At 40.4% G+C, this 23,868-nt stretch overlaps 1 protein-coding gene across 1 annotated transcript; it reads left to right on the top strand.

The window, feature by feature from the left end:
- Nucleotides 1-1,849: 1,849 nt before the first annotated feature.
- Nucleotides 1,850-15,659, top strand: LOC131944125 (igLON family member 5-like). The gene is made up of 6 exons (XM_059304637.1): nucleotides 1,850-1,898; nucleotides 6,136-6,275; nucleotides 9,490-9,694; nucleotides 11,346-11,492; nucleotides 13,094-13,222; nucleotides 15,535-15,659. Exons 1-6 carry the CDS (start codon nucleotides 1,850-1,852, stop codon nucleotides 15,657-15,659), a joined length of 795 nt encoding a protein of 264 aa, XP_059160620.1.
- Nucleotides 15,660-23,868: the final 8,209 nt, after the last annotated feature.

Here is a 23,868-nt window from a genome sequence, read left to right on the forward strand (position 1 = left end):
CCAGGAATGAAGTTATTAAAGGTCATCTGTGGAGCATCGAACTTGCCTAAAGTTATTCGTACTTGTTGAGTCACCAGTAAAAAAAAGTCGAATACAGTATCGAAGACGTGTGTGAGGTATCGAGTTTTTTTTAAAGAAGAGCTTTTGGGATCGAATAAAATCAATGGAGCGTGGAAGATACAGCAAGAGGATCAACTCCAGTGGGCGATTAAAGAGCTCATCGTTCTAGTTCAGGTGTTCTGATGTATCGATTGTTTGATCTATTGCAAATACAGCACTACATGCAGTGCATATAAGTAAAACGAGTATAAAAAAAACTGGTAAGGTTAACTTTCCCAAACAAATTTTCACTCAATAAACAGAGCATTCATTTTTAAACTTGACCAAACACTATGGACTGTTAGATATTTACCTTAACCTCCACTGCATCAACCGAAACCTTCCCTCTACACAGGAGAGCACCATCGCCTGTAGCTAAAATTTCACACGCACTAACTTTTATTTGTGTTTTTATCCACCAAGACTGGGGATGCTAACACCTCCTAACTCCCCCTCCAAACACACACACTCAGAGGCGTAGCGAGGGGGGGGAGCGGGGTTGCGGACCGCACCGGGTGACACCATTTGGGAGGGGGGGGGGGGGTTACACCAAGGCAAAAAAATAGCAAAATATATAGAGAAAAATTTGAGAGGGGGGGTGCAAATCGACACCCACCTCGTTACGCCACTGCACACACTTACACACCAGTCGTTGGACTCGTTGCTACTGGTCTGTCCAAGTACATTTTTTTTTAAAAATTATCCCTATATCAGCAAGTTTTGACATAGTTAACAAAGTTACAACATTAGCCATCTAAATGGACTATTTTTTTATACAGCGCAAAACAAGTTTTAAAAAAAAAACGCTTCAATTTCCATCACAGGTCACGTGAATCTCACCACCATCTCAAACAATTCGTCTATCGTCAGTGATCCTTTTAAAACAGCAACACGCTTTTTACATAAAAGTTTCAAAACAATTTCTCTTTGATTCTAAGCGAACAACTTTCATCTCAGCGACACCGCTTTAGTAATTCTATAACTAAAATACCGATTGATTTAACGGGACAGATTTAGTATTTTTTTTTAAAATAAACAAAAACCAATATACAATAAATGCATGCGGTTTTGAATAGCTTTGTTCTGATCACGTGGACATCACCATGGTGACAGTAACGCAGTTGGGGTTATTTCCGGAACTGAGCGTGTGTTTTAAAGTGTCATCATATTTTCTCATCTTTTAACAGCTAAGGGGAGATAACGCCCTCTTTCAGGTTCAGGAACGGCCACTCTCAATGGGAGATAATTAAAAGGATCAATTTGCATGTTTATCTTAGTCTGGGATAGAAATCTGATCTAGACTAAAACCGTGTAGTAATTAATATCGTATTCAGTGAAGTGGAAAGAGGAGGTGTATGTTTGTTTCATCTATATCATATTGGATACTAGTCTTAAGTGCTGATGTGATCTAGCGGGTGGGGGTAGGTGGACACTGGGTGGGGGTATTTAGACAATGGGGGTGGGGGTAATGTGGCGATGTGGGTATATGGACTGTGGTTAGGGGGTATGTGGACTGTGGGTGGGGGTATGTGTAATGTGGAGATAGGGGTATATACTGTGGGTAGGGAGTATTTGGACAGTGTGGGTGGGGGTATGTGTAATGTGGATATGCAGGTATATGTACTGTGGACTCAGGGTGGGGATTTATTGCCTGTAGTGGTGTGGTGGTGGGGGTATATGGGCTGTGGTGGTGGGTGTATATGGACTGCACGTGAAGGTATGTAGACGGTGAGGTGGGGGTATGTGGATTATGGGGATGGGGGTGGAGTTTGTAGAATGTGAGGAGTGGATGGATGTGGGTATGTGGACTGTGTGAGGATGCGTGGTATTGGTTGTGAGTAAGGAGTCCGTGTGGGGATCATGCGATAATGGGTGTGGGTATAGGGGTTTTGTGGTCTTGTTGGGTAGGGCGAGTAGGGTCGATTTGTGGATAGTTAGTATTGTTGTATAAGGATTCGATTCTGCACAGTTGAGGCGATATGATATAGTGATTGATTAGTGATTCAGTTATATATATATATATATATATATATATATATATATATATATATATATATATATATATATATATATATATATATATATATATATATATATATATGGATGTACTAGTTTTACCCATCCCTTACCTTTCCCTACACTGCGTGTGCTGTCTTTACCACCCCCATCCCCTCCTATTGTTATGTTTTTTTTTTATAAACCCCATGCAATTTTATTACCCAAGTTAATTATCGCGATAATTGCCGGTCCGTGAGGGGTTAAGGGGTTGTAAATTTGTGTAAATTATGAATCGATGAAGAGGCTCACCGGATATCGTCCCACACCACGTGGGCGCCTCTGTTTGCTTAGATACCGCGCGCTCACTCGAGCCGATTAAATCTGGCTCCCTTTTGTGAGGGTGTGTGAGGGTGTGAGGGGGGAGTAGGGTGAGAGTGTTGATGAGAAGGGGGGAGGATATTTAGAATAGTGTTATGTATGGGTATATCCAATCAAGAGTATGAATCATACTTAAACATCCACAGACGTCAAATTCACATCAGACACACTAACATACACTTCACAAACACAGACATACACACCAGACACACTAACAAACACATCAATACACCAAACACTCAAACATACATAGAAATTAAAAAACACAAAACAAACATATCAAACACACTAACATACACATAAAACACACTAGCATATACATCAAACACACCATAAGCACATCAAACACATCAAAAACGCTAACATAAGTATCAAATACTCTAGCAAGCAAATCAAACACACTAACAAAAACATCAAACACACTAACATACACTAAACACTCAGACAAACAGATAAAACACACTAATATAAACATCAAACACACTAACATACACTAAACACTCAGACAAACAGATAAAACACACTAATATAAACATCAAACACACTAACACACACATTTAAGTCAATAACATACACATCAAAATCACCAACATATAGGCCCTACATCAAAGTCACTGACACACGCATAAAAAAACACTCACATACTCATAAGCACACTAGCATGCATATCATAAATATCAAACAGACTGACACACGCATCGAACACACTAACATGCACATGCCATGCACACCATTACACTGGGCACACAAAACTTTTCAAATGGATGTTATCATTATAAAGAACACGTCGAAACAATATTTCAGAAAATTATTGCGAAGAGGGCTAGTAAACACTTCCTTTATTAGACTCCTCCGTTGAGCCCCATCTTTTATAATATAACAATCCAAACTAAAAAAAAAATAATTAAAAAATTCGGTGCATTATCATAAATCATTGAGACAATACGAAGAAAAAATATACACACATTCTCAAGCGCCATATCAACAAACGAATACGGAGAGCACAGGATATTTGATTTAAAAATAAACCACCAGGCGCTTATTGATATAAATCATACGTTTTCTTCGGCCTCTGACAAATGTGTCAACGGATTATTAAATCAGCCGTGACACACCGTGACAGGAGGGGGGTCGGGATTGGGCCCAGGACGAGGGACGGGGGCTATTGTTGCATCTTAAATTGTGGGCAGTTGGTATACATTTATTCATTCATTCATCCCCGCTCTCCATCTGTCTTTGACAGAAAAACATAATATGACACACTAGCAAATATAGAAATAAATTGTATATATATATATATATATATATATATATATATATATATATATATATATATATATATATATATATATATATATATATATATATGGATATTAGATAAATGTCATTATTTTCAATTAAGTATCAGGTAAATGTTGCAATGGAAACCGTCAAGTTGTTGCGAAATTCTATAGCATACAACATTTTGAGAAATTGGAATCTAAACATTTTTGTTGTTTGATATTTTTGGAAGATTTAACTGTTCTATGTTAAAATATATCTCAAACAAGTAAATTTTTTAGAACTGAGCTGGCGTTTTGACCCTTGGCTGTTGATAAATTAAAATTTATTAAAATATTTTATTGTAATAACGTCTGTGAATGAAAGAGTACAGTAGTACTGCTAAAATGATACATATTCTTTTACCTTAATTTTTTTATTTCTTTTTTTTTATTTCAGATATTTTTTTTACATTTTTACTGGTAACAATCAGGTTGTGTAGTTGGGTGAGTGTGTGTGTGGGGGGGGGGGGTGAGGGGGTTGGGTGCCAGTATTCTGGACATGAGAACTATTGCGTGTGGGCACGCGTTGTTGAGTCGTAGAATGGAAGGGTTTGTGGTCGCTGTGCGGTGTGGGGTGTGGTTTGGGGTGTGGTTTGGCGGTGAGGTTAAATAAGGCAGTGAACTAAATGCTATAGAGTAAAATGAAAGAGTTCTAATTCAACGACACACACAGTAAAAAAAGAGAGAGATTTGAGAATGGGAGGAATAATGTGTGTGTGAGAAAAAGAGGTGGAGAAGAATAGAGAAAGACACGAGAGAAGAGAGGTCGGAGATTGTGGAATGAATGAGGTTGATAGAGAGTTTAAAGCTGTAAAATATGGCACATAATTATTAAATAAAAATAAATAATTTGAGGGAGATAGAAATAAATAAAAGAAGTTTGCATATTTTTCACATTTGAAAAAAATGCATAAAAAACACAAAATATTTGTTAATGGGGGGGGGGGGGGGGGGTGTTGAGATTATTTAATAGTATTTATATAACAATGCCTCATTGCTAGAACTGTATCTTTCACTTCCTATTAGACTATTAGGGCTATTACTTTTTTAAAAATTACAATTTTATACAAGTGATCGTGTTAGTTGAATATATCTACAATATTTTGTAATATAGTAAACATTATAAATTATGCAGGCTATGTGGTCGGCGCGTTGTCCTCAAATTTAAAAGCTATTATCCAACAAAATGTTTTCCACAAAAATGATATATTTTCCCCATTAGCAATGGAATTTAAAATTTGATCGAAACGCAAAAATAACTTACACAATTTACACTTACTTGCGTGCTACATATCGTTCCCACCTTCATTCTTATTGAACAATAACCTGACCCAAGTCTTTGGTCACATTGTGGAAAATATCATTTGATGATGTGTTGTTATTAAGTACATATTTAACTTCCTATTCATAAGGGAATGTGAAAAAAACTGGATTATATAACAAGTGTAACTCTTGGAAGAAAAGTTATTTACTACAAAATAAAATAAAATAATCGTACTGAAAAAAAGAAAACAAACTGCAGTATTTCCATCTGTGTTTAAAACAAAATGTGTATCCCATCCGTTCTAATAAAATGTAGAACATGTCACGCTAGGTAGTGTGTCATGCAGTCGTTTACTCATCGGTATAGACAGGCGCTTATCTGACTGAATAAAACGTCACTATGTAGCCTACAGTACCTTGGGTTGACAAAGTTCATAGAGATCTATATTTACTTTTTGTTATCAAATCTCCAACGTCACAATGTAGCCTACAGTTGACAAAGTTCATAGAGATCTATATTTACTTTTTGTTATCAAATCTCCAACGTCACAATGTAGCCTACAGTTGACAAAGTTCATAGAGATCTATATTTACTTTTTGTTATCAAATCTCCAACGTCACAATGTAGCCTACAGTTGACAAAGTTCATAGAGATCTATATTTACTTTTTGTTATCAAATCTCCAACGTCACAATGTAGCCTACAGTTGACAAAGTTCATAGAGATCTATATTTACTTTTTGTTATCAAATCTCCAACGTCACAATGTAGCCTACAGTTGACAAAGTTCATAGAGATCTATATTTACTTTTTGTTATTAAATCTCCAACGTCACAATGTAGCCTACAGTAGCTCGTGTTGACAAAGTTCATAGAAATCTATATTTACTTTTTGTTATTAAATCTCCAAAGTTCCCATGTAGCCTACAGTAGCTGGGGTTGACAAAGTTCGTAGTGATCTATATTTACTTTTTGTTATCAAATCTCCAACGACACAATGTAGCATGTCGGTAGTAGCTCGGGTTGACACAAAGTTCATAGAGACCTATATTTACTTTTTGTTATTCTACTCCTCAGATTGTCTTTACAAGAAGCCGAAAGAGATCAAGCCGTTTGATGATACGCCCATGACGATCACTGTGGTCTCTGGGACCACCGCCCTCCTGCCCTGCGAGGTGGACCCCAACATCACGGAGATGAACCCGGATATGTACAGGGTGGGTGTGGGGGTGGGGGGTCTATAGGTGGGTTTGTGGGTGGGCCTGGGATTGGGGGGGGGTCTATAGGTTGGTCTGGGAGTTGGGGATCCATAGGTGGGTTTGTGGGTGGGTCTGATGTGTGGGTCTAGAGGTTGGTTTATGGGTGGGTCTGGGTGTGGTTCTGTGGGGGGGGGGGTCTAGAGGTGGATTTGTGGGTGGGTCTGGGAGTCGGGGATCTATTGGTGGGTCTGGGAATGGGTCTTGAAATAGGTCTGAGAGTTGGTCTGGGAGTGGGTGTGTGTTTGGGGAGCGGATGGTCTAGGGGTGGGTGTGGAGTTGCAGGCTGGAGGTTGGTGTTGTTAGCAGGTTCTCAAATAAGAGGAGAGGGTAGATGCAGTAATCGGTGTCTCAAAATGGGATTTGGATGTTGTTGGAATGGTTCTCAAACAGGGGGAAGGGGGGGGGGTGGGGGATAGGTACTGTTCGTAGGTTTTTAAAGCCTTAGGAAGTGTGGATTGTTGTACTCTTGGTGTTGTACTTTATTAACACAATTATAACTACAGGTGAATCCTACAAATAAATGCAATTCTATAAAATATTTGTAAATAAGTAAATCCTACACATTAACGCAATGCAAAAAATAATTGTGAAAAAGTAAATCCTACAAATTAACGCAATGCTAAAAATTATTGTGAATAAGTAAATCCTACAAATTAAAGCAATGCTTTAAAATAATAATATTGTAAATAAGTAAATCCTAAAAAGAAATACGATCCGATTAAAAAGATGTAAAAAAAATATAATATTTTCGGTTAACTTAATGTGTATGAATTGGTACTTGTATGAATTGGTTTTTCAATATATGTCCGTATGGTATTTATTTATTTTATGTATCTGTATGAGCCTACCTAATGTGATGAAACAGGAAGAAAGACTTATGGCGATCTTTGATAGATACTTGAGGGTGTGGGTAGGTGGGCGCTGGTCACGTGACACTAAATCCCCCAGCAGTTAACACGCTCGCCCGATCGCATCGCTATAAATAAACAACCCTCTTACAAGGGGCGCGTGAGTTCAGTGTCGTAACGGCGAATTCCCCCCCCCCCCCCTTCATCCCTGCTCATCTGCAGAGTGTATAACATTTTATGAGGGTTGCGGCGCGGTGAGAAGGTAGGGGTGGTGGGGGGGTTGTCTAGATTTCCGTAGATCAATCTTGTGAGGCGCTACACGCCGACTGCAAGAAGCACGACGTTGGGTTCTAGACAGAGCAGACGACACGACAGTTTAACGATGACGTTTTAAGACATCAGAGCGCCGCCAGTTCTTACGCCCGAAGTTATTCCCCAATTAAAAAAAAACAACATAAAAATATTTTTTTGGTTTCTTGGAAATGTGGGTTCTAAAGAACTGGTTTCGCTTAAAACCACTCACACAGTGTTTCTTTCACCATTTCTTCCTCGGGATGGGACGGAGAGGTCTAGCGGTAGAGAGCTGGACTGCTAACCCGTAAGTCTCGAGTTCGAATCCGGGTTCAAGTCAGTAGACCGTCCCTGAGTTTCAAATATAGGGCTGGGGGCGGACTAAATTTTCCGAGGTGTGAGCTAGGGCGGAAGAAAGTCGAAGAAAGTCTACCGCCCCCCCTCCCCCCCCCCCCCCCCCCCCCCGAAAATTTCAATCCCCCCCCCCCGGAGAAAAAAGTCTGAAAGAAACACTGGCGGACACTGGTAACAGTATATATTTGCTATATAACTTCTATTTGGTTGAAGGGTGGGATAGACATGCTACGAGGGGGAGAGCGGGTATGAAAGAAACACTGCACCCTCACGTCAAGTCTTGGGCCTCGGCTAGAAATCAAGAGAGAGCAGCACTGTTTTTTTCTTCATGTTGATTCCTTCCCTTTTAAATGGGGATTACGGCGTTTAAACCTGGTTCGATTTTTAAGACCGGCGACGATTAGATTTAGAAAACGATCGCACGATCGAAAAAAAAAGAAAGCTAGGCGAACTTTTAAATATTTTTGTGGAGGGAAAAATTCTATATTTAAATCTTGACTATGAAATTGTAACTAAAAATATATTTGGAAAACATCTTTTTTTGGAAGAACTTGGTTGGATAAAAGCAGTGGCGTGGCGAGGTCGGGTGTAACCCGGTGCGGCACTTAATGGTATCACCCCCCAGAGGCGTAGCGACCCTTCCCGGGGACAAACTTTCAAGTTTTCGATTTGCACCCTCCCTCAAGCTTTCGATTAGCACCACCTCCCCTCAAACTTTCGATTTGCACCCTAAATGTTTACTTTAACCTTACTTTCACTGATTCTTTACTTTTAGCTTACTTTCACTAAATCTTTACTTTAAGGCGTAGCGACCCTTCCCGGGGACAAACTTTCAAGTTTTCGATTTGCACCCTCCCTCAAGCTTTCGATTAGCACCCCCTCCCCTCAAACTTTCGATTTGCACCCTAAATGTTTACTTTAACCTTACTTTCACTGATTCTTTACTTTTAGCTTACTTTCACTAAATCTTTACTTTAAGCTTAATTTCACTAAACCTTTACTTTAAATTTACTTTCACCAAATCTTTACATTATACTTACTTTCACTAAATCTTTACTATAACTTTACTTTCACTAAATGTTTACTTTCACCTGAAGCTTACTATTTGCTTACTTTCACCTGAAGTTTACTTTAAGTTTACTTTTACCTAAAGTTTACTTTAAGCTTACTTTCACTGAATCATTACTGTAAGCTTTCTTTCACTAAATCTTTACTTTAAGCTTACTTTCACCAATGTTTACTTTAACCTTACTTTTCACCAAATGTTTACTTTAACCTTACTTTCACTAAATGTTTACTTTAACCTTACTTTCACTAAATGTTTACTTTAACCTTACTTTCACTAAATGCTTACTTTAACCTTACTTTCACTAAATGTTTACTTTAACCTTACTTTCACTAAATGTTTACTTTAACCTTACTTTCACTAAATGTTTACTTTAACCTTCCTTTCACTAAATGTTTACTCTAACCTTACTTTCACCAATGTTTACTTTAAGCTTACTTTTCACCAAATGTTTACTTTAAGCTTACTTTTACTAAATCTTTACTTTAATTTTATTTCACTAAATCTTTACTTTCTTTCACCTGAAGCTTACGTTAAGCTTACTTCTACTAAGTGTCTGCTTTAAGCTTACTTTCACCCGAAGCTTACTAACACCCTTCCTGGCATCGTACAGGTGGTGTGGGTCAACCCCCTGGAGACGGTGGTCAGCATGCAGGAGCGTCGTCTGCTCAATGACATGCGCATCTCTGTAGAGCGGCTGCGCACCCGGGACTGGAACCTGCACATCCGCAACGTCAGTGTGACGGACGCCGGCGTGTACAAATGTCAGCTCAACGTCAACCCTGTCGGTAACAAGCACATCACGTTGGTGGTCCATGGTGAGTACAGGTGGTGGTGGTCTTTGTTTGGTGGTCCATGGTGGGTAGAGGTGGTGGTGGTCAATGGTGAGTAGAGGTGGTGGTGGTCCATGGTGGTCCATGGTGGGTAGAGGTAGTGGTGGTCCATGGTGGTTAGAGGTGGTGGTGGTCTTTGTTGGTGGTCCATGGTGAGTAGGTAGAGGTGGTGGTCCTTGGTGGTCCATGGTGGGTAGAGGTGTTGTGGTCCATGGTGGGTAGATGTAGTGGGTAGAGGTGGTGGTAGTCCATGGTGGTCCTTGGTGGTCCATGGTGGTCCTTGGTGGTCCATGGTGGGTAGAGGTGATGGTGGTCCATAACGTTCCATGGTGGGTAGAGGCGGTGGTGGTCCATGGTGGTCCATGGTGGGTAGAGGTGGTGGTAGTCTTTGTTGGTGTTCCATGGTGGGTAGAGGTGATGGTGGTCCATGGTGGGTAGAGGTGTTGGTGGTCCATGGTGGTCCATGGTGGGTAGAGATGCTGGTGGTCCATGGTGGGTAAGGTGATGGTGGTCCATGGTGGCCCATGGTGGATAGAGGTGTTGTTGGTCCATGGTGGTCCATGGTGGGTAGAGGTGGTGGTGGTCCATGGTGGGTAGAGGTGGTGGTGGTCCATGGTGGGTAAGGTGATGGTGGTCCATGGTGGCCCTTGGTGGATAGAGGTGTTGGTGGTCCATGGTGGCCCATGGTGGATAGAGGTGTTGGGTCGTCCATGGTGGTCCATGGTGGGTAGATGTGGTGGTAGTCCATGGTGGGTAGAGGTGTTGTGGTCTATTTTGAGTAGAAGTTTTGGTGGTCCATGGTGAGTAAGGGATATGGTTGTTTATTTTGAGTAGAAGTTTTGGTGTCTTTAGTGTGTAGTGGTTTTGGTGTTCCAATGTGAGTAGATTTTTTTTACAGTAACTGTTGTCAGTAAACATTTAGCTTTGTTAATATTCTGCCTTGTTTGTGTTTTAATAAATCCCCGCCCATAAAGTGGTAGACTGAGCGCGGTTACACCAAGTTGTCCCGCTCTCTAACAGCTCCACGCTAGTCAACACAAAGACTGATCCATTAATTTTACTTCCGCCGTGCCCAAAACTCACCAATTAAGCCATGTATTTAAGACAGGTCGTCCTGACCTCCTATCAGGCGATGACCACTCACCGAGAGCCAGTCCATTACCTGCCCGGGGTTGTTAACAATCAGACTAATAGCGACCCCATCCGCTCAGCCACTAATGAACCCGTATTGTCCACCCCCACCACCCTTGCGTCCATTAAATCGTCCCGTCCATTACATTGTCCCACCCCCTACCCCCACCACCACCTTTACGTCCATTACATTGTCCCCCCACCTTTACGACCATTACATTGTCCCACCCCCCTACCCCCACCACCACCTTTACGTCCATTACATTGTCCCCCCACCTTTACGACCATTACATTGTCCCACCCCCACCTTTACGTGCATTACATTGTCCTACCCCCACACCACCCTTACGTCCATTACCATGTCCCCCCCCCACCCACCCACCACTCTTACGTCTATTACATTGTCCCACCCCCATCAACCCCCTTTAGTCCATTACATTGTCCTCCTACCCCCACCTTTACGTCTATTACATTGCCCCCCTCCCCACCCTTACGTCTATTACAGAACCCCCCAGGATTGTCGAACACACCAGCCCAGCCATCGTGAAGAAGCGAGAGGGTGACACCGTGGAGATCTACTGCAACGCCACAGGCACCCCCCAGCCCACAGTCAGGTGGTTTAGGGTCAACAAGAGGGACGACTCACGAGACCGTAAGGCCTTTAGCTTCCACTTTTTTTTTTTTTTTTTTAAATTTAACGTCTAGCAAATCTCTAAAAATGACGTCACGTAGTCAGGTGGTTTAGAGTCAACAAGAGGGACGACTCTAGGGACCGTAAGGCCTTTAGCTTCCGCTTTTTTTTTTATAATTTAAATTAAACGTCTAGCAAATCTCTAAAAATGACGTCACGCAGTCAGGTGGTTTAGAGTCAACAAGAGGGACGACTCCAGAGACCGTAAGGCCTTTAGCTTCCACTTTTTTTTTTAATTAAACGTCTAGCAAATCTCTAAAAATGACGTCACGTAGTCAGGTGGTTTAGAGTCAACAAGAGAGACCGTAAGGCCTTTAGCTCTCGCTTTTTTTTTAAAATTTGTTATTTTTTATTTTATTTTTTTTAAATTTAAATTAACCATCTGGCAAATCTCCAAAAATGACGTCACGTAGATCTGTCTTACAGCTCCCTCCTATTCCCCAGGGGTCAGCACGAGAAGGGTTTTTAGATTTTATGCAGCAAAGTCGAGAACTTTCGCTGAAATAAATGCTGATTTTAGTGGATTAAAAAAACAAGATGGCTGACAACAACACCGACTGTATACGTTAACGGATATAGTACAGATCACATATTCAGTACTTTAAATCTGGGAATTATTTTAATTTTTTTTTGAAAAAAAAACGATAAAAAGAAGTTGATTGGAGGGGGGGGGGGGTTTGAATCCAGCTACATTAGATAAACTAAACAAATGCGCATTTACACATTAAGTGCGACCACAAAATTTCTTCGCCGCGTTCAAGAAACGATGAACTTTACTTCATAATCCTTTTGGATCGTTAATTTTGATAAGGGAAATTTAACTTCTACACATCATTTTTTTTTTACTTGAAGACAGATCATTCCTCCCCGCTTTCATGTTTACCACAACTATCTTGACTAAACTTGAACATCGCCTTTTTCCATACATAGCCACGATGCTATGCCCATGATCTATAACTCTTGTACCTGTATTTTAGCTCGGAGATTTTTGCGACGATAGCAAACAAAACAAAAATCGCAGGCCAAACCTTAATGCTTCTTGGTTTGCTCACAAACAACATAAAGTTAAAATTTTATCTCAAACCATAATCCCATACAACATTATAGAATATTTCAACTGACCACACTTCTTGCATATATATACATATATATATATATATATATATATATATATATATATATATATATATATATATATATATATATATATGGGGAGTTTGACTTTTCACTGAAGACACTTGCCCGAATGTCGTTTGCCTGAAGTGTCCATTCGTGCCTTCGTTGCATACGGCTAAGAGCTCATAAGGGAAAACCGTCTTCGAGCTTCTTTTGGGAATTTGTCTTAGACCCATATATATCTGTCTCTCTCTATCTCTCTCTATCTCTATTTTCTCTCTATCTCTCTCTCTCTATCTCTCTCGAATTACACACGAGCTGCACGATCTCAATATTCTACTGATAATAAAAATACACTCATTAACCCCCTCCCCACCCATCCCCCTACCCTAGCATGACCGTGTTGTATACCAACGCCAGCTGTTGATTGAATGCTACATCTGCAGGTGTCGGCAACACAGGCGAGTCTCTGGTCATACACAACATCTCACGCAGCTGTGCCGACTTCTACGAGTGTATCGCCGACAACGGCGTCCAGCCCTCTATGAGTCAGAAGTTTGAGGTCATCGTTAACTGTGAGTAGATTGTTTTTTCTTCTGTGTACGCTTGTTCTATCTTCTTTCAAGGGAAAGTTGTTTTGTTATAGGGCCATAAAGTCGAAAGTCTGGCCATGTCCACCAAAAGTCTGGCCATGTCCACCAAAAGTCTGGCCATGTCCAGTATAGGTCTGGCCATGTCCACCATAGGTCTGGCCATGTCCACCAAAAGTCTGGCCATGTCCAGTATAGGTCTGGCCATGTCCACCAAAAGTCTGGCCATGTCCACCATAGGTCTGGCCATGTCCACCATAGGTCTGGCCATGTCCACCATAGGTCTGGCCATGTCCACCATAGGTCTGGCCATGTCCACCATAGGTCTGGCCATGTCCACCAAAAGTCTGGCCATGTCCAGTATAGGTCTGGCCATGTCCACCATAGGTCTGGCCATGTCCACCATAGGTCTGGCCATGTCCACCATAGGTCTGGCCATGTCCACCATAGGTCTGGCCATGTCCACCGCAAGTCTGACCGTATCTACAAAAGTCTAGCCAAGTCTACTAGTAGTCTGGCCATGTCCAACAGTGACATTGGATCATAGTGCCAGAAGTCTGGCCATGTCCACCGGAAGTCTGGCCATGTGCACCGGAAGTCTAGCGATGTCCAACGGAAGTCTAGCCATAGCCACCGGAAGTCTAGCGATGTCCAACGGAAGTCTAGCCATAGCCACCGGAAGTCTAGCCATGTCCAACGGAAGTCTAGCCATAGCCACCGGAAGTCTAGCCATGTCCACCGGAAGTCTAGTCATGTCCAACGGAAGTCTGGCCATGTCCACCGGAAATTTGGCCATGTCCACCGGAAATTTGGCCATGTCAATCGGAAGTCTGGCCATGTCCACCGGAAGTCTGGCCATGTCCACCGGAAGTCTGGCCATGTCAATCGGAAGTCTGGCCATGTCCACCGGAAGTCTGGCCATGTCCACCGGAAGTCTGGCCATGTCAATCGGAAGTCTGGCCATGTCCACCGGAAGTCTGGCCATGTCCACCGTAAGTCTGGCCATGTCCACCGGAAGTCTGGCCATGTCCACCGGAAGTCTAGCCATGTCCACCGGAAGTCTGGCCATGTCCACTAAAAGTCTGGCCATGTCCACCATAAGTCTGGCCATGTCCACAGGAAGTCTGGCCATGTCCACCGGAAGTCTGGCAATGTCTGCCAGCGACATTGGACATTAAAGTGAGCAGTCTGGCCATGTCCACCGGAAGTATGGCCATGTCCACCGGAAATTTGGCCATGTCCACCGGAAGTATGGCCATGTCCACAAAAGTCTGGCCAAGTCTACCAGAAGTCAGGCCAAGTCCACCAGTCACATTGGGCAATAAACTCAGAATTCTCGCTATGTCCAAAAAGCCTCCTATCATTGGTCCATAAAATCCCACTTCCGGGCACGATAAAACCAGGATGACCAATCGTTTAGATAAAACCACGATGACCAATCTCCCCCATCGCTAAACGACCCTTTTGTTTACCCAGAATAAAACAAAAATGAGACGTGTTACAGCCAGACCCCCCCCCCCATCCCCTACCCCCGGGCCCTTTATGTAAACAGCAGAACGAGACCCAGATTGCATCAAATATGCATGGCGCGACCTGCTGGCCAGGGCGCATGTCCCTGGGGTGGACTCTGGTCAATCGAGCCGACGGTGGTGAGTATCACCTTACGTCCGGCCAGACCCCCCCCCCCCCCCCGGTGGATTGGACGATAGGGCCGGCTGTTGTTTTTGTAACGCGTGAGTCATAGCGATGGCAGGTCAAGCTAACCTTTTACCTGGATTTATTAAAAATTAAAGTATTGGTCGTTTTTTTTTTTTTGTATTAACGTATATCTTAATGCGACACTTATCCAAGTATATTAACATCTTGGGTGACATTTTTTTCTAAATATAATGTCCTATTATATAACACTATTTCATTTTTATGTATACTTTCCTTTAAATGATACTTATCCAAGTATATTTTCTCTGATGTGACACTTTTTTTACAAGCTTTTATTTAACTTGTTTCCTCTTTCTGTCGTCATGGATCAAAACTGCCGAGCAAAATTTCGAGCACTTCCAACTGACCGATTTGCTTCAAACTTGGCGTGGGTCAATGCAATCTGACATCAAATTAGACTTAATTGTATGACTAATTAATGTTTTATCCTTTTTGTGACTCTAATCCAATAATTTTTCCTGCATTATGTGACACCTAGCCTAGAAAATTATGATTTTATGTTTTACGTGTCCATGTACATCTAATGATACACTTATCCAAGTAAATACTATCCACTGACCTCCGTGACACTTATCCAGATAAACCCGAGGTTGTCTTGGGCAACACCCGACTGAACCAAGCTTTGGGGAAGGACACGGTGCTAGACTGTGAGGTGTATGCCTCACCTGTAGCAGCAGCCTGGTGGCAGCATAAAGACAGGTGAGTGGTGGCAGCATAAAGACAGGTGAGTGGTTAAAGTATACAGGTAAGTGGTGGTATAGACAGGTGAGTGGTGGCAGCATAAAGACAGGTGAGTGGTTAAAGTATACAGGTAAGTGGTGGTATAGACAGGTGAGTGGTGGCAGCATAAAGACAGGTGAGTGGTTAAAGTATACAGGTAAGTGGTGGTATAGACAGGTGAGTGGTGGCAGCATAAAGACAGGTGAGTGGTTAAAGTATACAGGTAAGTGGTGGTATAGACAGGTGAGTGGTGGCAGCATAAAGACAGGTGAGTGGTTAAAGTATACAGGTAAGTGGTGGTATAGACAGGTGAGTGGTGGCAGCATAAAGACAGGTGAGTGGTTAAAGTATACAGGTAAGTGGTGGTATAGACAGGTGAGTGGTGATGGAGACAGGTAATTGTTTGTACAAAGACAGGTGGGTGAAGTCAGAAATACCAGTGAGTGGTGCCAGTATATAGACAGGTGAGTTTAGGCAGCACTGTTGATCTAACAGAACAGCAATAAAAAGACCCATGTAATACCCGGTGTTTGACGAGTACGTATTCCGGTTTTAAAAAACCATGATGTACACGGTGTATAACTAATTTGTATGTCTGATTTTTTTTACCTGATATATACGGTCTATAACTAATTTGTATGCCTGTTTTTTTTAAACTTCACTTCAGGCAAACGACATTCGGGCAAGTGTCTTCAGTGAAAAGTCAAACTCCCCATATATATATATATATATATATATATATATATATATATATATATATATATATATATATATATATATATATATATATATATACTCGGTGAATAACTAGTATGTTTGCCGGTTTAAAAATCCCCCATGCTGTAACCAGTGTTCCACGACCTTGCAGGAAAATCTCCAACACCGAACGCCATGTCGTGCAAGCCTACCCTGAGTCAGACGATAAGGTGCTACTGACCTTGAACATCAAGAAGATCACGCGGGAGGACTACGGCGCCTACGAGTGCCTGGCGACCAATGACGTCGGTTCTGCGAAAATGTCCATGGAACTACAAGGTGAGTACGTGTGTCTATGTCCACTTTGTTCCTGCTGAGCTATGAGCAGATGAGTAAAGACATTTGAAGTTCATACATTAGTGACAGTTAAAATAGAGGCTTCGTGCTTTACGTATGATTAGTTAACATATCGAATGGTTCCCAAACTTAAAGTCCAATGTATCTGATTGGATGTATATAAATCATTCATATTCATTTCATATCGTATTTATAAATATTGTTTGAAAACGCAAGTAAACAATAATCAAATGTCAAATAATACAACTATGTATACCGAAATCACCAATAATTGTTTCATTTTCATTACTACATCATAATTTAGTTTAAATTGACGTTTTTGTTTTCTTTTATTTCATTTTATAAACAATGTGAAACAACAATTAACTCTTTAAGGCCGTAAAGGCATACCAGCGTTCGAGCCCATGACAAAATGGTAATTTTTTAACACTGCAGAATCCCATTCGGCGGCAACGTCTAAAATAAATAACTGACATTTAAGTATTTATGCAAATACTAATCCAATCTAGGATTTTAGTACACAAATGGGCACAATTTCGTTTTCCCACGAATAATATATTACAAAAAATAATTCCCATTATTAATTTTCCATTTGAAGCGTATTTTTCTACAGTGAGAAGCTACTCGTAATATTTTTCCTTTTTAATAACAGATAAATGATTCTAAAAAATTGATATTAGTGTGAACTGATATTACCTGAATCTTTGTCTGAAAAAATAAACTCCCTGTATGTAGTCAAACAAATAACATGTGTTCATCAAAACAAAATTAAAATGACCTGTATGTAGTGAAAAAAATAACACGCCTTCTTCAAAACAAAACGAAAACTATCTGTCTGCACTGGCTTTTGTGAAAATCGTATCCATAAAGAACCGTGACTTGAGTGTTTATTATGTTATCACAATTTAAGCAATATCAATAATGTGTGGGTATTAAATTCCGGTAAAACGTGAAAATAATTATTATCACAAAGTTAATTTATACTGTCAGAGTTTTTCAGTGTTTCTTTTGAATACAAAATAAATATATAAATACATAACGCATGTAACAAACACAGACCCTTGCCTACAGTAGTCACAACGCTGTCTAATCCCCAGAGACCGTCCCGAAGACGACAACGACCACGACAGAGCCGACAACGCCCTACCACCACATCGACGAGAACAGGATCTCTAGACCAATGGAGGACAACCACAGGAAACACACCCACACGAAGCCCAAAACTGACATCGTCAGCGATAGACAGCCTAGCTCGAAAGAAGAATACATGTTGGGCAAAAGTCAAGGTCAGTTTTTCTACGGATATACATACATACATATATATATATATATATATATATATATATATATATATATATATATATATATATATATATATATATATATATATATATATATATATATATATATATATATATACATAACCATCACACGCTTTGTGCAACACTCGACCTCCTACCCACACTCACCCCATCCCCCCCCCCCACATCGAACCATCACACATACATTCCACCATTAAACCATCACACACTTATGCGAAAATGTCGAGCAAACTAACCCCCCCCCCCCACACACACACACACTTACATCCCACATCAAACCATCTCGTCACGCACATCCCACCATCAGACCATCATATACATACACAACTGTCATAACATCACATACACCCCCCAACCCATCAAACAACCCTCGACATTCAAACTATCATCATCTCCCCCCCCCCACCACAATCAAACCACCCCACCCCACACCCCACCATCACCCCCTACCTCCACACTTACCTCACCATCAAACCATAACCCTCCTCATCAAATCATCACCCCCACCCCATCAAACCACCATCCCCCACCATCATAGCTCTAAACTCCCACCTCTTTCCCTCCACAGACAACGACGACGGCAACACGGCGCCCTCGCTGAACACCATCCGGCACAACATCTTCATAAGCGCCACCACGCTAGCCACAATTTTCCTAGGTTACTTTAGGCTTAGCTAATGAGTCCACCCAGGCAAGCCCGGGGCAACGTTTTGGCCTTTATTTGCGACAATGTACCTGGCCATTCCAGTGTGCAACACTGGGGTATACATAAAATGTTCATCTGTGTTTTTATTTTACAAAGCCAAATCACGAAATGTAATTCTTTTGTGTTTGTGAAATGATAAATATAGCCGAAGGTTCATGAAAATAAACCAAATGCAAATTCTGGTAAATTGAAAACTACAAATTAAAAGGTATATAAATTTGCAAATGGGTTTTTCCAACAACGGTTAAACTTAAAAGACGATTTAAAGACAGACAATTATTAGTAATTACAAAAACTTTGAGCATTATAACAAGGCGCTTGGTATAAATTAAAAAAAAAAAAACAGCGATATACAAATGAAATGGGTGTTTTGTGTCTCCTATGCCAGGATTTTCTAAAGTTTCATGCTGTAGGGCCTACTGACTTTTTGAAATATGGTGCGAAATTGCAAAAGATAAAAAAAAAAATTTTAAACTGATGAACTAATTTCAATTCATTGTAGTCTTTGTTTTGACACAAAATATTTAATCGATTGACTAACTGACTGTAGTTCGCTTAATTGATTTTTTTCTATTAGCGAGATACTACAATTTATTACACAATGAATGTGCAATAGGAATTTGTAAAAAAAAAAATAAAAAACATATCGTCGATTGTATGTCATGTATATACAAAGCATTCCTCTCACGTTAATTTAAACTCATGAACATTTCATCAACACTTTAAAAAAAGTTTTTTTTCGAATATTTTCTTTTATTTATTAATGCTTTGTTAGTGCTGTGTTAATTCATTTTTTTTAATGTTACTTTTTCATGTATAAATTGCTACAAATTACAATTTTACTGGATGTATTTTTTGTCCTTAACATGTTTCAACGTATGTCCTAAGGTAAGACTATATAGAAGTATCATGTTAACCTTTAACACCTCGTGGTATACAAGACAGATACCTAATGTTATCAATGACTTAACTGTTTGAACAAATCGTACTTTCAACGATCTAATTGTATGAATGACTGAACAATTTAAACAAATCGTGTTTTCAAAGGTCGAATTGTATGAATAACTGAACAATTTAAGCAAATCGTATTTTCAAAGATCTAATTGTATGAATGGCTGAACAATTTAAACAAACCTTCTTGTAGAAGATAGTTGTCTTATGTTATAAATGACTTAACAAATTAAGAGCGGTCATTAATTTTTGGTGCTGTATGCTCTGTTAACAAATTACCCACCCCTCCCCACTTTCAACCCTCCCCCTCCCCCCCCCCTCATCCCAGTACAATTCTTTCATTACTATTACTATATTCTTAACTAACACTGTCTTAATTTTCTCGTAAAAAAGAAACAATACAAAAATGTTAAGTATCAAATGTGGGCTTAAAAACAAGATTTCTAGAATATAATATACTCCAAAACCATTTAAGAACAACATCGATAGCCTTAAGACAAATTTTATCTTCCCTCCCTCCCTCCCTCCCTGTACTCTATTTATTCCATTCAGTTCCCCCCCCCCCCCCCCCAAAAAAAAAAAAAAAATCAAACATATACACACATACGCTCACACCTCGAATGACGTCATCACATTCACTTGCAGACGACAAAACTCCCATTTCAGCTTCCCCTCACCCAGCCAATTGCTATGTTATCCTTAAAACAACAGGGTCCCCCATCAGGGGCAGCGAACCGTGTGTGATCTTTGAGAAGTCAGAAAAGGAAAAATAAAAAAACACAAACGACGTTTTAAACGAACAAATTCCCCAAACGTTTTAAATTGTTTAAACATCGAAAGGGCCTTTACAGAAACAAATATTAAATGAAGCATTACGACGTATGTTTTTTTTTTCGTTTTTTATTTTTTAGCTCAAAGCTTCGGGCGTCGTTTTGGGATTTAAAGACACCACTTGGGACTTGAAACACCTCTGGGGATACGGTAACACCAAAATTGAATAAACACCGTCGGAAATTGGAAATGTTGAGTGAACAAAAACACTTAACTTAAAGTCTTTTTAATTAGGACGCGCGTCTTAGTTTGTGTTTTGTATTCCCATCAAATTGTTTGAGCTCAAGATAAAACAACGACCGCGGTGTAGTCTGCGAGTTGGGTTGAATTAGACAAGCTCGGGTTTGTTTTAGTTTTTTTAAGGTCCAATCCGTGTTGAATGTTGGAGTAATGGAGTCCCAGGACTGGCGAGACGGGGGTCCATTTGGACAGATCACCGTAAAGTGGGTTTTTTTTAGAAGCGCCAAACTTTGTTTAATTGTTAAAGAAAAACAAAATTCAGTTTAGACCGTAAGTTGCGGAATTTGTGAATACTGCCGTACAGTGGCGTCGCTATATCGGGGGTGTCACCCGGTGCGACACTTCATGGTTTCACCCCCCCCCCCCCTCCCCCAAGAAATAAAGTATGTATATATATATATATATATATATATATATATATATATATATATATATATATATATATATATATATACAACAGTTAGCTGTAGCATTGTTTTCTCTATAGTTAGCGCGTTTACGTCATGGTGTCACCCTCACCCCCTTGTTATAGTTTTTTTTTTTGTATTTAAAAGACTATTTAACTTAACTGTAATGGAACTGGCAAAAAAAAACTTTTTTCTTTAAACAGTTTGCAATTTTTTTTTTGCCTTGGTGTGACCCGGTGCGGTCCGCTTCCCCCGCTACTCCTCTGCTGCCGGCCGGCGTTCTAGTCTTTGAGTTTGGTAGTTGTGGTTTTAGGACTAGATGTATTTAAATATAAATTTGGTCTTGGTCTCCATATTCCTCCAGAGAAATATTAAGAATAGAAAACTTTATATGAAAAATAAAATTTACAAATAAGTAAATCCCAATGAAAATACGTTTTATTTTATAATATGAACATGTCAAACATATCTTAAGATCCTGTTTTCATCACATATTCAACATATCCAAACAAAATTAAAACGCAAAAAAAATAACAAAACAGGTTAAACCATGATAACACAATTTTTCAAACATTCTTGTAAAAAAAAGTTGATATAAATTATTTTCAAAAACCTCACAATAAATTTAGCTTTAGAAAAAGTATAATTCTAGATTCAAAACTATATTTTAAAAAATGCTAAAATAAAAATCCATCAAATAAAAAGAATTCTCTAGAATCCCTGAACCCCTTCACAAGCCCATCTTTCATTTCTCCAAGAGTTTTGTTCCCTTGTCGACGACACATTTTTCTATCTTTATCGAAAGCGTATTCAGATTTTCCTAAAGCAACAACTACATAACATATGATGATTAATCGCATTTGCCTTTTAAAATAATATTTAAATCTAACAGATGAGCCTCTCTCCACCCTCCGCTTTATCAGTTTTGAGGAAAAAATCATCTTTCACATTTCCATGAAGTTTTTCTTCTTATAAATGAAGTTATTTTTTATCTTTAGATTTATCCGATATGTTTCTAGCTGTAATTCTTTTATATTATTTTTTTTTTTTTTTTGGAAATGCGAAACAAGAAGAGAATATTTATTTTAAAAAAATGTAATTGTAAATTCAGAAGGGGAAAAATGTAGCAAGCTAATTGGCCGTTTTCAGCCGTCTGCAATGAGGCTTGGGGCGGAAGGCGGTATCGGCATTGATGAATCATGGGATGGTATGGGGCCCTTGTGAGCATTTTCGTCGGCGGAGGGAGAAGAGATCGTGGCATGCCGTCTATTTCAAGACGTTTCTCGGGGACTATTAGGATTCAATGGCAAAGAGTTAGTTGCGGGGAGTTGTGAAATGGGGAAGGAGTAGTGAGGGGGTCATGGGGGTGTGTGGTCTTGAGGGGGGGTTGAGGGGTCGAGAGTGAGCTTGTGATGGAGAGGGGTCGTAAGAGAAGATATGGTAGAGAGGGGTTTAGATGGAACTTGTGGTAGAGAGGGGGTCATGTGGGTTGATGCGAGATGGTCAATAAAGGAAGATGTGGTAGAGAGGGGACTAGATGGAGCTTGTGGTAGAGAGGGGGTCATGTGGGTTGATGCGAGATGGTCAATAAAGGAAGATGTGGTAGAGAGGGGACTAGATGGAGCTTGTGGTAGAGAGGGGGTCATGTGGGTAGATGTGAGATGGTCAATAAAGGAAGATGTGGTAGAGGGGTCTAGATGGAGCTTATGGTAGAGAGGGGTCTAGATGGAACGTGTGGTAGAGAGGGGGTCATGTGGGTTGATGCGAGATGGTCAATAAAGGAAGATGTGGTAGAGGGGTCTAGATGGAGCTTATGGTAGAGAGGGGTCTAGATGGAACGTGTGGTAGAGAGGGGGTCATGTGGGTAGATGTGAGATGGTTCACAAAGGAAGATGTGATAGAGGGGTCTAGATGGAGCTTATGGTAGAGAGTGGACTAGATGGAACTTGAGGTAGCCAGAGGGGTCATGTTAGGTAGATGTTAGATGGTTCACAAAGGAAGATGTGGTAGAGGGGTCTAGAGTAGTCACGTCGTATAAAAGGGGTCAAAGTTGAACTTGTGGTAGCCATACTTGCTTCTTCACACAAGTCTATTTAAATCTATACCTGCAATACTTAAATCCTTTTCTATTGTCTATCTGAAACTATCGCGTCCCCACGAGTATCTGTTTTGTAGCTACCGACGCTCCACCTCCGCATTTATCTATTTTGAATCTGAAACACCGAACCTCAATATTTATCTATTTTGTATAAAAAACCGAATTCCCACATTTATCTATTTTGTAGCTACCAACCCCCCCCCCCCCAATTATCTAATGTGTAGCTACCGACCCCGCCCCCTTCCACATTTTTCTATTTTGTATCTGAATCCACCAAACCCTCACATGAATCTACACGCATCTACACAACACCCCCCCCCCCCCAGGGACCAAAACACTTTCAAAAAGACGTCACAATACCCCCCCCCCCACACACACACACAAACTTTCACGTTAAAATAGACATTAGTTCCAGACGAGCAGTTCTCCAAAAAAAAAAAAAAAAAAAAAAAAAAAAAGAGCCTATTCCATTTCTCTCCCTTTGGCTGCGAACGCCTCCCATTCTGAATGCATTCATAAAACGGATCTGTCACGGGGTATCAGCTGGGCTCCTTTTGCCACATTACGCCAAAGTGTAATATGAA

Source organism: Physella acuta, unplaced genomic scaffold, assembly GCF_028476545.2.
Source record: "Physella acuta isolate Inbredline_101_S28 unplaced genomic scaffold, ASM2847654v3 ptg000482l, whole genome shotgun sequence".
In the NCBI taxonomy this organism is placed as follows: Eukaryota; Metazoa; Mollusca; class Gastropoda; family Physidae; genus Physella; species Physella acuta.

Coding starts and splice junctions, on each gene's coding strand:
- LOC131944125 (XM_059304637.1), top strand. CDS start 1,850: ATGGGGATGGGGGTGGAGTTTGTAGAATGTGAGGAGTGGATGGATGTG. Junction 6,276..9,489: donor TGAACCCGGATATGTACAGG/GTGGGTGTGGGG, acceptor GGCATCGTACAG/GTGGTGTGGGTCAACCCCCT. Junction 11,493..13,093: donor GAGGGACGACTCACGAGACC/GTAAGGCCTTTA, acceptor CTACATCTGCAG/GTGTCGGCAACACAGGCGAG.